The 13838-nt window shown below is 52.6% G+C and overlaps 1 protein-coding gene across 1 annotated transcript in view; it reads right to left on the reverse strand.

The window, feature by feature from the left end:
- COL18A1 (collagen type XVIII alpha 1 chain) overlaps positions 1-13838 on the reverse strand; it is a 105883-nt gene that overhangs the window by 53791 nt on the left and 38254 nt on the right. Inside the window, 3 exon segments of the mRNA XM_030580507.1 lie at positions 1040-1187; positions 5706-5765; positions 6877-6960. Of these exon segments, the coding sequence (XP_030436367.1) occupies positions 1040-1187; positions 5706-5765; positions 6877-6960 (292 nt within the window).

A 13838-nucleotide genomic window follows, 5' to 3' on the forward strand; every position in this document is an offset into this window, starting at 1 on the left:
CTTGACCCCCGCTCCACCTCAGGCCCCACCCCCCACTCCACCCCTTCCCTCAAGCCCCCGCCCTGCCCTGTTCTGCCCCCTTCCCCGAGTATGCCCTGCTCCCACTCCTCTCCCTCCCAGTACCTCCTGCATGCCCGCGAGAGGCACTGATAAGGGGGCTGCCAGTCGGTACTAAGCACCCACTATTTTTTCCTGTGAGTGCTCCAGCCCCAGAGCACCCCTGAAGTCAGCGCGTATGCTAGCTGCTGCTCCCAGCTGCCTCATGGCAGCACAGCCGGGGAGTTCTGGTGGGGGACCCCCTTCCCCAGGCTGTTCATCTCTCCATCCTTCTAGACAACGGACTTGGGCCTTGCAATGCTGCTCACAGCAACAACTAAATCTGGGCCCCACTGATTTAGGAGTCTAGGTCCCATTCTACAAAGGGAGTTAGGCACAATCTTACCAACTGTCAATGGTTCCTATGTGTTCAAAGATGTGGACCTCACTGCCTCAGAAAGCGAAATGGAGGAAAAGCCACGTGTGAGGTCACAAGTGCAGCGTTAGGGCTTCCCCACAGACTCCCACAGAGGGGGAAGCTGAGATCCCTGCGTCAGCAGCAGAACAACAGATACAGCAGGCAGGCCCTGTGAGAAGTCCCTCCCGGGAGGCTCAGCCTGATGTATCTGAGAGGTGCTGGGTAGTACAGCCCCCCGACCTACTCTCGTGCCCCCTTGAACAAGCAGCATGGAGACATGGAGGGAGCTCACAGCTTCAGCCAACTCCACCACTTTGCATGGCTCTAGCTACTGGCACATTGAACACTTGTCCCAAACAGATACAAATTCCTCAGGCTCCACAGCAGCAGCCTGCATGAGCCTCCGGACAGAGGACCCCTGCTTCGGGGACGCCACAGGAACAGGTGGCTCCACTAGCCTATCTCAAGCCAGCTGCTCAAGTTTGAGGCATTTCTAGTTTCTACCTGCTCCAGGTCATTTGCAGACGTTGCCCCTGCTTAACATCTCTGCAGGCTGGGTGGCAAAGGGGCAAATGCACGTTTTACCTTCTGTAGAAACTTGCTGCAGTCCTTCCACTTTGATTTGATCAGTTGGCAGCTGAGAGCCCACGCTTACTTTCCCCACTGTCTCCCCAGCAGTGGGGGGAGAAGTGACCGGTGGAGGTTCCGGGAGCCGCGACACAGCTGGGATCCCCTGCACAAGACCAGAGAGGGGAAGAAACTTGAATGCTCAAGAACAAAACTCCCTGTGCAGTTGATGAGGCCCAGCCCACAGTGAGGCCCGTTGACATTCCAGGCTGGGCAGTGGCACAAGCACTTGTTTCATTGCTTACTGGAGGTGGTTACAAAGAGTAACGGGGAGTTACAGAATCAGAGATCCCACGGCCAGAAGGGACTGTTGTGATCATCTAGTCTGACCGCCTGTATCGCCCAGGCCATGGGACTACTCTGAATTAACTGTTTGTACTAGAGCAGGTCTTGTAGGCAAACACCCAACCCCGATTTAAACACTGCCAGGGATGGAGAATCCACAGCCCAAGTTACTATTTATATTAGTGCTGCAAAGCAACACTGCATTGTAAAGAAGGCTTTAAAACCCAGAGTTAACCACCAGAAACAAAAAGGAGATGGCCACATTTGTCACTAAAAGGGGACCCATGAAGACACCCATTCTGGCCCCAGAAATGCATATGCACAGTGCACTAAAGACAGGAGAAAGCTCTGAGTGCCCTGATGAGCCAACAGCCCTGGTTTCCCCCTGAACTTTGTACCAAATGCTGCTGCTGCTGGTGGGCCCAAAGCAGCTGTCCTTATTCCAGCAAAGTGCCAGCAAAGCACCCTGAGAGTTCTGCCTGAGGAAGGACTGCAGGATCCAGTCTGGTGTGTATAAGGGAATTCAGAATGGTGCTATGTACTGCACTGGATTGGAAGAAAGCCCAGGAGAACTACTTATAGCCATTACTCCTGTCCAGTCACTGGATGGCGTCGGTGGTCCGTGTTCAAACGTAAGGCAACAGGACATCTGCCCTGTCTTGCGGGGAGTGCTGTCAGCTACGTCTGGCTTGCAGAAATGTTCCTGTTTTGTGGTCCACCCCCTCAAATAAACTTCCAGTGGAGGGAAAATATCCTGCCTTTTCTCCTGCATTTGACATCTAAGATGTAGACAGGACTGATTCCTGCCAGTGTTTCACAGCCCGGAGACCGCTTTCCAGCCGGCCCACTCCTAGTTCTCATCTCCTACATACCGAATTCAGCATCCAAAGCATTCTGGGAGAAAACATCAGCTGTGAAGTGGGAAAATGAAGGCTGGGCTGCAGCGAGTGCCAGTCTTTCAACCCCAGCAGCTCCAGCTCTCCACCCCAGAGGCCACAAGCATAAGGCTGTCCGTCAGTTTCTCTGTCCTGTTCTTCTCTGCTCATTCCACCAAGGAGCACAAAGGGAGCAGAGTATATAGCTGGAGACTGCCCAGCATGGGGCACACCTGGCTTCTCCCTGCCCCTCTCTGCAGCCCTCTGCACAGGGTGCATGTCACAGAGGCAAGGCCAGAAAAGACCACAATGATCATCTAGTCTGACCTGCAGAACACAGACTGAAGACTAGCCCAGTGACTCCTGCACGGTAAGTGGTGGCTAAGCTAGACCAGGTCTCTTAGAATGACATGCAGCCTTGATTTAAAGAGCCCAGCGATGGAGAACCCTGGGAAAGCTGCCCAGGTGAAGCTCCCTCACTCCCAAAATGAGTACCTGATTTCTGTCCAGTTTCAGCTCCCAGCCACTGGATCAGGTTCTCTTTGTGTCTGCTAAAGAGCCGCCAGTCATCACAAATCTCCTCCCCACGTGGGTACGTACAAACCACCAGCAAGTCGCCACTTCACTTCCCTTGGATAAACTGAACAGATCGAGCTCCGTCAGGATCTCACGATTAGGCAGGTTCTCCAGACCATGAATCATTCTTGTAGCTCTCTTCTGACCACTCTCCAATGGTCAATGTCCATTCTGACGTGTGGAGACCAAACTGGGATTCCAGTGATGGTTTCGCCAAGGCACTATGCAGAGGTAATACCAGCTCCTTACCCCTGGTTTACTTGTCCAAACTCCCAGTTGGCTTACGTGTACAATGGAGGAATACCACCACCTGCTGCCTTCTGGGCAAGGCTCCATGCACAGCTGAGTGCTAAGGGCTCTCACGCGCACAGATACACAAACACCAGTAGAGCGATGTCAGAGTAGAACTCAAGTCTTCTGGCTCCCAGCTGAGTGCACTGTCCCCTGGGCAGGGAGGAATCTTAGTGAGAGGGAAGTTTCTCTCTCATGCCCCTTTCCTCAGAAACATGGTACCCTCGAGAGCGCTGTCATCGGCGGGAACTGACCTCTAGCTGCACCACCGTGTGTTCGGACGTACTCTTAGGGGGGAAGCCAGCTGTCAGCCGGGGGAGGAGTGGGGGGGCGGGGAATACAGCATTTAAAACGCCAGCACTACCACTACTCTACAGGGAAGCAGCGATGGCCTCCTTGGAACAATGGTGTCCACGGGTAAGTGTTACCATATGCCACCATCCAGCTAACATGCCCCAGAGTGCCATCTCCTCAGTGAGGCATGCCTGGTGCACCAGTCAACCTCAGCATAACCAATCCTGCTGAGGTAGCTAAGCCAGGCACCATGTCACAGCCTAAGTCCTCACTGTCCTCAGTAGCAAGCAGCCATGCCAATGTAATACTTGGCCCATTCCAGTCATCATATTTTCGCTTCCTTTAGGCAGATCCTGCAGGAAGGACACTGGGAAAGGGAGGTTCAGCCAAGCAAAGCTCCTCTAAAAATGGCTTTGTGGGATTGCAAAATTACTGCCTCTCCATGATTTCCACCTCAAACGTGTTCTGCCTACATGGCCAGAGAGTGCTGTGCTTTTCCTTGTGCCACCCCTGCAAACCACCTGGAGCTGGGACACACAAGCCAGGCATCACCATCAGTAGTAAAGTAACAGTGGGCCAGGTCAGGCCCTTAGTGAAAGCCATGCAACCCAGCTGACCTCATATCAAGCTTTCACTGATATCCGATGCTGTGGAACTGCAGTAGCTTTGCACAGCTTTAACTGATTGGAACGTAAACAATTCTTTGGCAGCACAAGACGACACCCAATCTGCTCTGTAACTCCCACAGACGTGCTGTCTCTGCAGGGCGATCGGGGATGCACACAGCAGGGTTCGGTAGGTTGGCACACGTGACTCTGAACACACTAAGAAAGCAGACTGTCTTGGTACCATTTGTACTGAGTCACTTTTCAGAGCAAAGCCGCTGATGGAGAGGGTCGGCACAGAGCTGCAGCACTGGGGCCAGAGTTACAGATGTTCTGTTGGAGGCTCCGCAGGTCGATGAACGTGAGTACTGCCAACACTCAACCACAGAACACACCACAAGCAGGAAACGCCAAGTCCTTTTCAAATCCACCCTTCTCAGCTGCTCCAAAGCACTAGCGCACTGCATTGTCCCCCCTGCCCTCCAAACCTATCCTTCAGAACTCAGACACACTGTTTGGATTGAAACCTGAACTCGTGATGGTAAAAGGCAAGTTTCCAGGTGCTAATGCACATCCGGAGGAAAGAGAAGGCTTAACAATTCTTTGGACTCTTGGAAATGGAATGAAATCTGGTCCTGGTAACTAAAATTTCAAGGCGTAATGGGCTTTACAGTAATTCAGGGCTGATTCATGATGCCACGGCAGCAGATAAGGCAGTTGTGCACCCTACTTTCTTGATCAGGGAGTACAGTACCTGTACTACATACGTTACAGACGCTTTCCCATTACAACCCAGTGGATCAGGCCAGTGGCTGCTAAGAGCATGTGTGTGTTTTTGCAATCTGTACAAACTCCTAAAACAGCCTGCTTCCTGGATGTTCCTCTGGAGGGACACCTGGCTCGGGGCAACGGCAGAGAACAGCAGCAGGCGTGGGCTTTCTATTGCAGCCATACAGCAGTAGGTAACATGAAGGGGAGAGATTAGACACTATTCTGAATAGACAGCCAATTCCTAGCCCAGGGAGTTAACACTGCAAGCCTTTGGGGGTCTGGTTTAAAGGAAAGCTCTGATTCAGTTACCAATCTCTTCAGATTCTCAGCCAGTTTTCAGATGCCCTGTTGGCTTTTGTTCCAGATCCACTACGTGTGATACAATCTGATTTACAGGCACGGAACTTCTCTGTGATTCAGTGCATCAGGGAGACGCGGTCAGGACAGCTGGCACGATCCAGGGTAAAGCACCGTGCTGTTTGCGCCTTTCCCAATGGTTTCACTGATGGCACGAGATGGGGGTGGGGGGTAAGGGGAAATGGACACGAGCAGCCACAGGATAAAGGCTGTGGCCCAGGAGCACATCACAGAAAACATAAGTTTATGTCAACAAGGCGTTTACTCCCTGCACCTCTGGGCTGACTGGAAAGGGAGAAATCAGGACCCCAAGCCATCATTCATCTTAACCTGGGAAGACCAACCATCCATTGGCAGAATGACTGCCAGCTCCCCCCCACCCACTCTCTGCTGCCCATTGCAGCAGTAAGGACAACTGTGAAGGAGGCAGAGAAGGCCTCATAGAAACAGCCCCCATCCCTCTGCCTGCTTATGTAGTGTTTAGCCAGGTTTGATGGGGCCTGTACCTGGAAGGGAAAAGCAAAGCCAAGCTGGAAAGGAATGCCCTTGGGCCCACAGCCGCAGACTCACCTGCTTCCTTCCTGATAGGTGGGGCCTTTCTTCAGCACCACTTCCAAAATCTCCAGATGCCTACATCATTCCAAAGGGAGGGGAGGGAGACGCGGTCAGCAAACATATCCAGCATGCCCGAGTGTTCTGCTCAGGGTACTCGACAGCAATGGCTGCTCTGCCCACTTCCCACTGGAAATAAAACCCAGGCCCCACATTCTCCTGGTGGAAAGTGTGCGTCTCAAACCGGCTTTTACTGCCTAGCAATGAGATCCTTCTCCTCGTTGCTGAGAAGGGGATTCACATTTCCGCCTGTCCTGGGATTCACTTGGGGTCCCACACTGATTCTAACAAGGATTTATAAGCCCAAAGAGTCAGCTGATCCCACCAGTGGTACAGTCTGTTCACTAACATGACTCAATAAAAAAACCAAAACGGGAAATCCTGACTCTGTAGAAGTCAATGGGAGTTTTGCAAATAAATTCACTGGGGCCAGGATTTCACCCTGGTTCAGTGCACTGAGGGGGCTTTGGCTAGGAACTAAAATTCACAACGGTCACTTGACACTAGTAGCTGGTTAGCTTGTTTCCTCCGCCGTGGCAAGCCTCAGGGCCCAGGGGAGCAGCTGGAGAAGACCTGCCGATTAGCAATGGCAGGAGGCAATACCACCACCTGGGGTCTAGTCTTCCATGAAATCCTGGACAACCCCCCAGCCAGCAAGCACTGGGGTAGGGCAGATCTCCTTTGCTACCGTCTGACCTCTTAAGGGAATGGGGGATGATGAAGCGAGAAGGGTGAGTGCCCATGGGAGTTCCTGTCTGGGCGTGAGGACACTGCACTGCCCACTCTCCCCACTCCCTTGGGCATTGCTATTTCACAACAGCGGTTGTATCTGGTATGGCAGGAGCCAGGGGCAGGTGCGGGGGAGAGAGATTTCACACATCAAAGAGCAGACCAAAACCATACAATATAATCTATATATTTTTAAAGCTCATGATTTTTGGTCCAATCTCATGATTTGTTGGGGTCAGGCTCATAATTTTTGGACATTTGGGGTGCGTGACCCTTGTGGTAAATTGCATATTAACTTCCAGCAAGCGATCTGCTAACAGCTGGAACCAAGGTAAGTTCTACACCCCTCTGTGTAATCAAACCAGAGCTAGAATACTGAGCCATGGCAGACAGCACTCACCACATCAGTATCCTCGTCCTGCTCCTCACACTGGAGATCAGCTGCCTGGTGATCACCTGTCACTTTCAGATCTGCAATCATCCCCTGGAAAATACATACCAGCAATCATCACCAGCAAACAATGCCATCGTGGGTAGCTTGTGAGAGAGAGTGTTATCAGAGCCCATTGCCACTTGACAGTGGCCATCGGCCTGTTAGCTGACTGGCTGGTAGGAAAGGTTCACAATGTGAATTGCAGGCAGAGATAACCAAAGGCAGCCTCAATTTCAACTGGCCGGGGATAAAGTCCAAGGAATCTGATTGCGATTCTCCTGCAGTGATATATTCTCAGTGAAACAGAGCCTGTGCTTAATCACAGTGGCTTGCTGACTTCTTAAACCAGGGCCAACACAGCCACTGCACCCACTACAAACTTCTGGGTTTAATCGAGTTGTTTCTCAGGAGTTCTGTGGTGTGAATTCCAGACACTTCTCACTAATGCTCAGTTTCAAAGCTTTGGGGGAAGGATGGAATGAGCCCATCCTCTCCAACCACCAAATAGTTGCCGCCTCCTCTCTGCACTGTGTGGGCCACAGTGAAATCAGCTCTTCATTCTCATTGGCACTATTGGTCAAGCTCTACTCCAGGGGTCGGCAACCTTTCAGACATGGTGTGCCAAATCTTCATTTATTCACTCTAATTGAAGGTTCCGTGTGCCAGTAATACATTTTAATGTTTTAGAAGGTCTCTTTCTCTAAGTCTATAATATATAACTAAACTATTGTTGTATGTAAAGTAAATAAGGTTTTTAAAATGTTTAAGAAGGTTCATTTAAAATTAAATTAAAATGCAGAGCCCCTCCCCCCCCAAACCGTGGCCAGGACCCGGGCAGTGTGAGTGCCACTGAAAATCAGCTCGTGTGCCGCCTTCGGCACACGTGCCATAGGTTGCCTACCCCTGCTCTACTCACACAATATGCAGTGAGGTCGCTGGCTCTTGAACTATATTCTCCCTAATTTAAGAAGTCAGCAAATTGCTGTGATGAAGCACAATTAGCTTGGGAAGATATGAAACCTGCTTGCCCACAAACCCAATTTGCCACAGTCTATGTTATGGAACTAGCAAGCAGTTAAAGGATTTATTCACCTTGCTTGAAATGTTTCCTCACAGCTGTGACCCATCTCACCACAACAGATTTTGAATTTTAACCTCCAAAACCATATTAACCTCCAAAAGAGAAATGGCAGAGTCCCACCGATTTTCTGAGGGGTTTAGTGCTCTTCAACTGCAACTTTTAAGGACTTGCCTCATATCCACAAAAACCGGACATGGGAATCACACCAGTTTTAGGGCCATGGTTTACTCAGCTTCCAAACTGTAAATGAACTCCTGACAGGTCTCTCAAGTGTAGGCCGTGAAAAGAGGCTGGAGCAGGGTCATACAGGCTGCAGTTATCCTGTGGCACAAGCAGGGAGAAAGACCATGCCCACGGAGAAAGACGGCCTTTTTCATTCCTCATACAAAAAATTCTTCATTGTGAAGTGTAATCGCCCAAATTGACAATAACTGCTCTGTGATTGGGAGCGTTTTTACCATCACGTGTTACAGTGGAATGCGACGAGATACAGTGAATTAGTTACACAACAAAGAACAATGGATTTGGTCGATTTTTCTGGTGAAATAAAAGCAGATAAAACCAGGAACCTCATTTTTTGTCATAAATTGAACTCTCAATTATGTCAGGTTTCACACATTGAACAGAAGTAACAGGACAAGAAATGCCAATGGTTTTCACTCTCTGCACCAAACTCTCAACTGTGCTAAAGAGATGACACCATTTCCACTGGCCAACCCGCTCCAGTTGCCAACTAGGCGACTCACAAGTGTGGCATGCCAGAGATCAAAATTACAAGGGAGAAAACACGTATGAACTGTTTTCTAAGAACTATTATTGACAATGCATGAGATAAAGTCAGGGCCGGAACTGCTACCATCGGTCTGGGACGTGGACAGAGAAGATCTTGTACTCTTCTCTGCTAGGGCCCAATGCACCCGGGGGCAGAGAGCCAGCACTGTGACTGTGCATCATGTCAGTGCCACTCCAACTTGATTTGAGGGCTGGCAGGCACGTGAGCCTCGGGCCAGTCCTCAGCCCAGGGGGGAATTGCCACCCTAGGGAAGAGGACATCATGAGCTGCATATCTGAAGCTGGCAAATGACTGTGGTGTTTGCATGCTGCCCGTGTTCACGTGTGCATCCCCCACACAGCCCTGTCCCTTGCTGATTTCAGTAGCCCACGTGCTTGGAAAGAATGGCGTGCAAGCTCTTCCCCAACCGCTAAGGAATCCAAGGCTCCTAATGCTTCTCCAGAGCCATGTGGTGGGTTGGGGCTCTTCCTCGGACCTGCCAAGGCAAACCAATGCAAACTAGAGCTGAGCAGTCATATCCAGCTGCACCTTGGGCAAGCCAGAGCTGGGGGTGAGTATAAAAGGGCTCTGTAGAAACAGCTCCTCTGCATCCACGGATCAGCTTGCCACAGGGCACCTCTCTGAGGGAGGGTGCCTGATCCAATGCAGCTCTTACTACAGAGCCAAGGACGGCACCGCAGCCAGCTTCATGCGCCAACGCTGCAAGCTGACTTCCCCCATCACAACCGGCCCTGCTGGCAGCAGCGGGCGATGTGGGTTCTGGCTGCACCTGCACTTTCGCAGCCATTACATGAGGGGATCAAAGGCGGCCCCCTATACACACTGCCTCCCCCTCCCATCCACACACCAACCCCTCGGACATGCACCCCCTGTACACACTGCCTCCCTCCCATCCACACACCAACCCCCTCAGACATGCAGCCCCTGTACACACTGCCTCCCTCCCATACACACACCAACCAACTCAGACGTGCAGCCCCTATACACACTGCCTCCCCCTCCCATCCACACACCAACCCCCTCGGACGTGCAACCCCTATATACACTGCCTCCCACCCATCCACACACCAACCCCCTCAGACGTGCACCCCCTATACACACTGCCTCCCCCTCCCATCCACACCCCAACCCCCTTGGACGTGCACCCCCTGTACACACTGCCTCCCCCTCCCATCCACACGCCGACCCCCTTGGACCTGCAGCCCCTATACACACAGTCTCCCTCTCATCCACACACCCACCCCCTCGGATGTGAACCCCCTGTACACACTGCCTCCCCCTCCCATCCACACACCAACCCCCTCGCACGTGCACCCCCTGTACACACTGCCTCCCTCCCATCCACACAAAAACCCTTCAGACGTGCACCCCCTATACACACTGCCTCCCTCCCATCCACACAAAAACCCTTCAGACGTGCACCCCCTATACACACTGCCTCCCTCCCATCCACACACCAACCCCCTCGGATGTGCACCCCTTGTACACACTGCCTCCCTCCCATCCTCACAAAAACCCCCTCGGACATGCACCCCCTGTACACACTGCCTTCCATGCCTCCCCTGCCCCCACCGCCTCCCATGTGCAACCACCTTCCAACCCAGAGCAACTACAGCAGTTGCTGGCACGGAGAGGAGTTCTTGGGTAATAGCTCGATGGCGAGGCAGCAGCTGGAGGCAGGATGGACAGTACTGGGTGCCTAGCTGGCTCTCCAGCCCACGCCCCACAGCGCCATGTGAGCAGCTTGGGATGGAAGGTCCCTTCTCTTGTAAGAAGCCACCCCTCTTGATGAACCGCCATTCAGAGCAGCGGCGGATTGCAGCCATGTCTCCTGCTCCCATGGGGGACCCGCTGGCGCCAAGGCAGGCGATGTTAGCAGGAGCACGCCGGGCCCCTGGATTAGAAAGGAAATGTCTGCCTGCCATTGCCCAGGAGGGACAAGCTGTTGGCAGCTGAGACAGCTCTGGGCCTGCACGCTCTGGGCTGGAGGCCGTGAGTGCCTTAAGACAGGGCCAGGAGCCAGCTCCACTAGCACCCCTGCACTGCCTGCAGCAGTGGGGCATGGGCGCGAGAAGGGCAGTCTGGGAGAGGCCCAGGCAGCAGAGGAAAGGCTGTGCTCAGGCGCTGGGGAGGGTCAGCGACAGGCCAGGGCCCCTGACAGGGAAGGTGCATCACAAAGCCAGGCAAGGCACAGATCCTACAGTGCCAGCTGGGACTCAGCTCCATGTGGGGGATGCAGGGCTCTGCTGGTTGAGACACTGAGGGAGGGAGCTGGGCAGGACGGACACCCCAGGCGTCCCCTTCCCCCCCACACGCAGGAACAGCCAGGAAGTGCTGGCAAAGCTCCCATCCTGTTCTGAATAAGGCCCCCTTGTAGGGCTCTGATCCAAACCGCTTCACTTCCCTGCACCCCTATGGAGCAGGCAAACCCATCCGGGGCCTGGGGCAGAAAGTTATTTGGGGCCCAGCAGCCATGGCTGGAAAAAGGGAGCAGCTTGGGCCCTAAACCCTTATTTAGACCCCTCCGGATGGCGTGAGGAGCCAGACTTCAGTTTTGACCTCGTTTTTCAATCACTTCTATTCCTAGTGCCTACTCGGGGGACATGGAAACAGACTGGGACTGACCCACTTCGATTTCTTCCTCCTCAGAGCTGGAAAAAGGCTCCCTCAGTGCTGTCTCTCTAAATAAACAGCTACATCCTAGTGCTGGTTTGATACTGGCCTCCACTTGTGTTTATTATAACCCACACTTCCTTCCCACTTACTTAGTTTTAACAACTACTGTACACAGGCAAAGCCCAGATTTATAGAACTCAGGACAACAAACTCTGCTCCAAAAAGCCACTCCTGCATGATCACCCAGCACCAGACCCCAGCTGCAGAGAGTTCAGCAATCGGTCTTCCAGCCATAAAGCTGAATGACGTCACTGCACAAGAGCTTGGAACTCTCTGGTCTCCACTAGGAGAAGATACTGACAAATGATCCACAAATGAGAAGTCACTGAATACCTGCTATACAGGATTTATTAATATTTGCCTGATGATTGATCTCCGTTAGGTAACATATGTTCTCCTCTGCTCACTCTGGATGTTGTTTCTCTCCATTCAGGAAAGGCCGTAAGTGGCTTCAGCATGAACTACGCAGAGCTGGCTGAATTAACGAACAGTCACCCACTACAGAAGCGTAAAACGTTGTCAATTCGTTTATTAAATGACTATCCAAAGAGCTCCATTGCAGGGCACAACCACAGTACTGTACCAGGTGTGTATTTCTGCATGAAAATGCTCTGAACTCGCAGATCAAGAGAATGGAAGATGCTCTGGCTGCGGTGACAAATGTTACTAACTGGTGTGTAAGAGAGCTGCAAGGACAGCAGAGAGCTCTTTACACAGGCTGTTCTCATACCCCACGCCGTACGTGTGTGCTTTACACACACTTGTGTGCACACACACGCTTAGGGAATACACGTTTCAGTAATGCTGTCTGAAGTCCTGATCCTGACACACCAAAGTCACTGGGACAACTCCAGCTGACCTAGACGGGGTGCAGGAGCGAGCCCTTTGTTTGCACAAAAGGACCATTTGAAAGGAACTGACTAGAAGCCACTCTGCCTGTTTGCTGCTAAGGCCCAAGCTGGGCCCTCGTTCTCCCTCGGAGGGGGGCCTTGCAGCTGTGACATCAGTGGTGCTCCCCCACAATGCAGGGACTGAGCTGCAGGATCAGGGTAAAGAGGGGAAGGGTCTTGGGATGGGGACCTGCTGAGGATGGCGAGGGGTGCTAAGGGCAGGGGCAGAGGCAGGGAGGACTAAAAAAAAGTATTTGCTTTCATTGAGCCTTCTTGCACCCACTCGCACTGCTCCACCCCACCCCGCCCATGCCCCACCCCGCCCACAGTGACACCCTGCCTGCCATGACACCCCACCATGCCCCGCCCACAGTGACATCCTGCACGTCATGACACCGCATGCCCCGCCCCGCCCACAGTGAAGCCCTGACCGCCATGCCCCCCACCATGCCCCGCCCACAGTGATGCCCTGCTCGCCATGCCCCCCCACCATGCCCCGCCCACAGTGACGCCCTGACCGCCATGACACCCCATGCCCCGCCCCACCCACAGTGACGCCCTGCCTGTCATGACACCCCATGTCCTGCCCAGTGATGCCTTGCCCTGACCCCTGGCCACTCCTGTTGTCAGCTCTAGAGTCTGCCAGGTTTTGTGCTCTGGGCTGGCACTAGCTTCCTCCCACTTCACATGGAGAGTGCCTGGGGGACAGGTGCTGGCAGCTGGATGGCTGCACAAGCCCATGGGTAGGCTGGGGATCCCCTGTGGGCAAGGTAACTGGTTTCTGAAACATACCAGAGACCCTGCTCTGGGGCCAGTATATGGCAACTTTGAATTCAGAGAGGCCCCAGAGAGTTAAAAGATTCACTTATCCAGCTGTACTGCAAGCATTATCATGTCCATTAATTACACGCAGGCAGCGCTAGCAGAACTCAGGCCAGGCGATATCCAGGTGTTGGAGAGAGGTGGAATTGAGTCGTTTACGCTTTTGTGGAGGGTTATTCTGGATGAATTCTCCTTGCACTCCACTTGTGTACACAATCCCTGAGCAGGAGGCAGTGCTGGCCAAGACTATTACACAGGGAAGAGCACCTCATGCTGACGCGTTCACAGATAAACGCTCCTTGACTGAGCTCAATAGCACATGATTCATCATCATTATCTAAACCCTAACCAAGGATCTGGCACAAGGAGACACTGACTGAACAGTGTGAAAGGCTTTCTGCTAGCAAGCATTAGTCCAGCTTTCATGTGCTCCCCAAGTGCTGTTACAGCACTCTGCCGGCTTTTTCGTCTCCTCGTTATCGTCTCAAACCACAGTCAGTGACATGAATAAAATGTGGTTACGTAGAAACGTTCCCCCTGCTGGAACCCAATCTCACATGCTCAGACGGCATTCCTGAAACCCTACGAAGAGCCGTGCTACAGCCTGAATGATTTGGGGATGGGACATGTCAAACCAGCTGTCCTGATATGCACCGTTCAAACCATA

This window comes from Gopherus evgoodei, chromosome 11 (assembly GCF_007399415.2).
Source record: "Gopherus evgoodei ecotype Sinaloan lineage chromosome 11, rGopEvg1_v1.p, whole genome shotgun sequence".
Lineage (NCBI taxonomy): Eukaryota > Metazoa > Chordata > Testudines > Testudinidae > Gopherus > Gopherus evgoodei.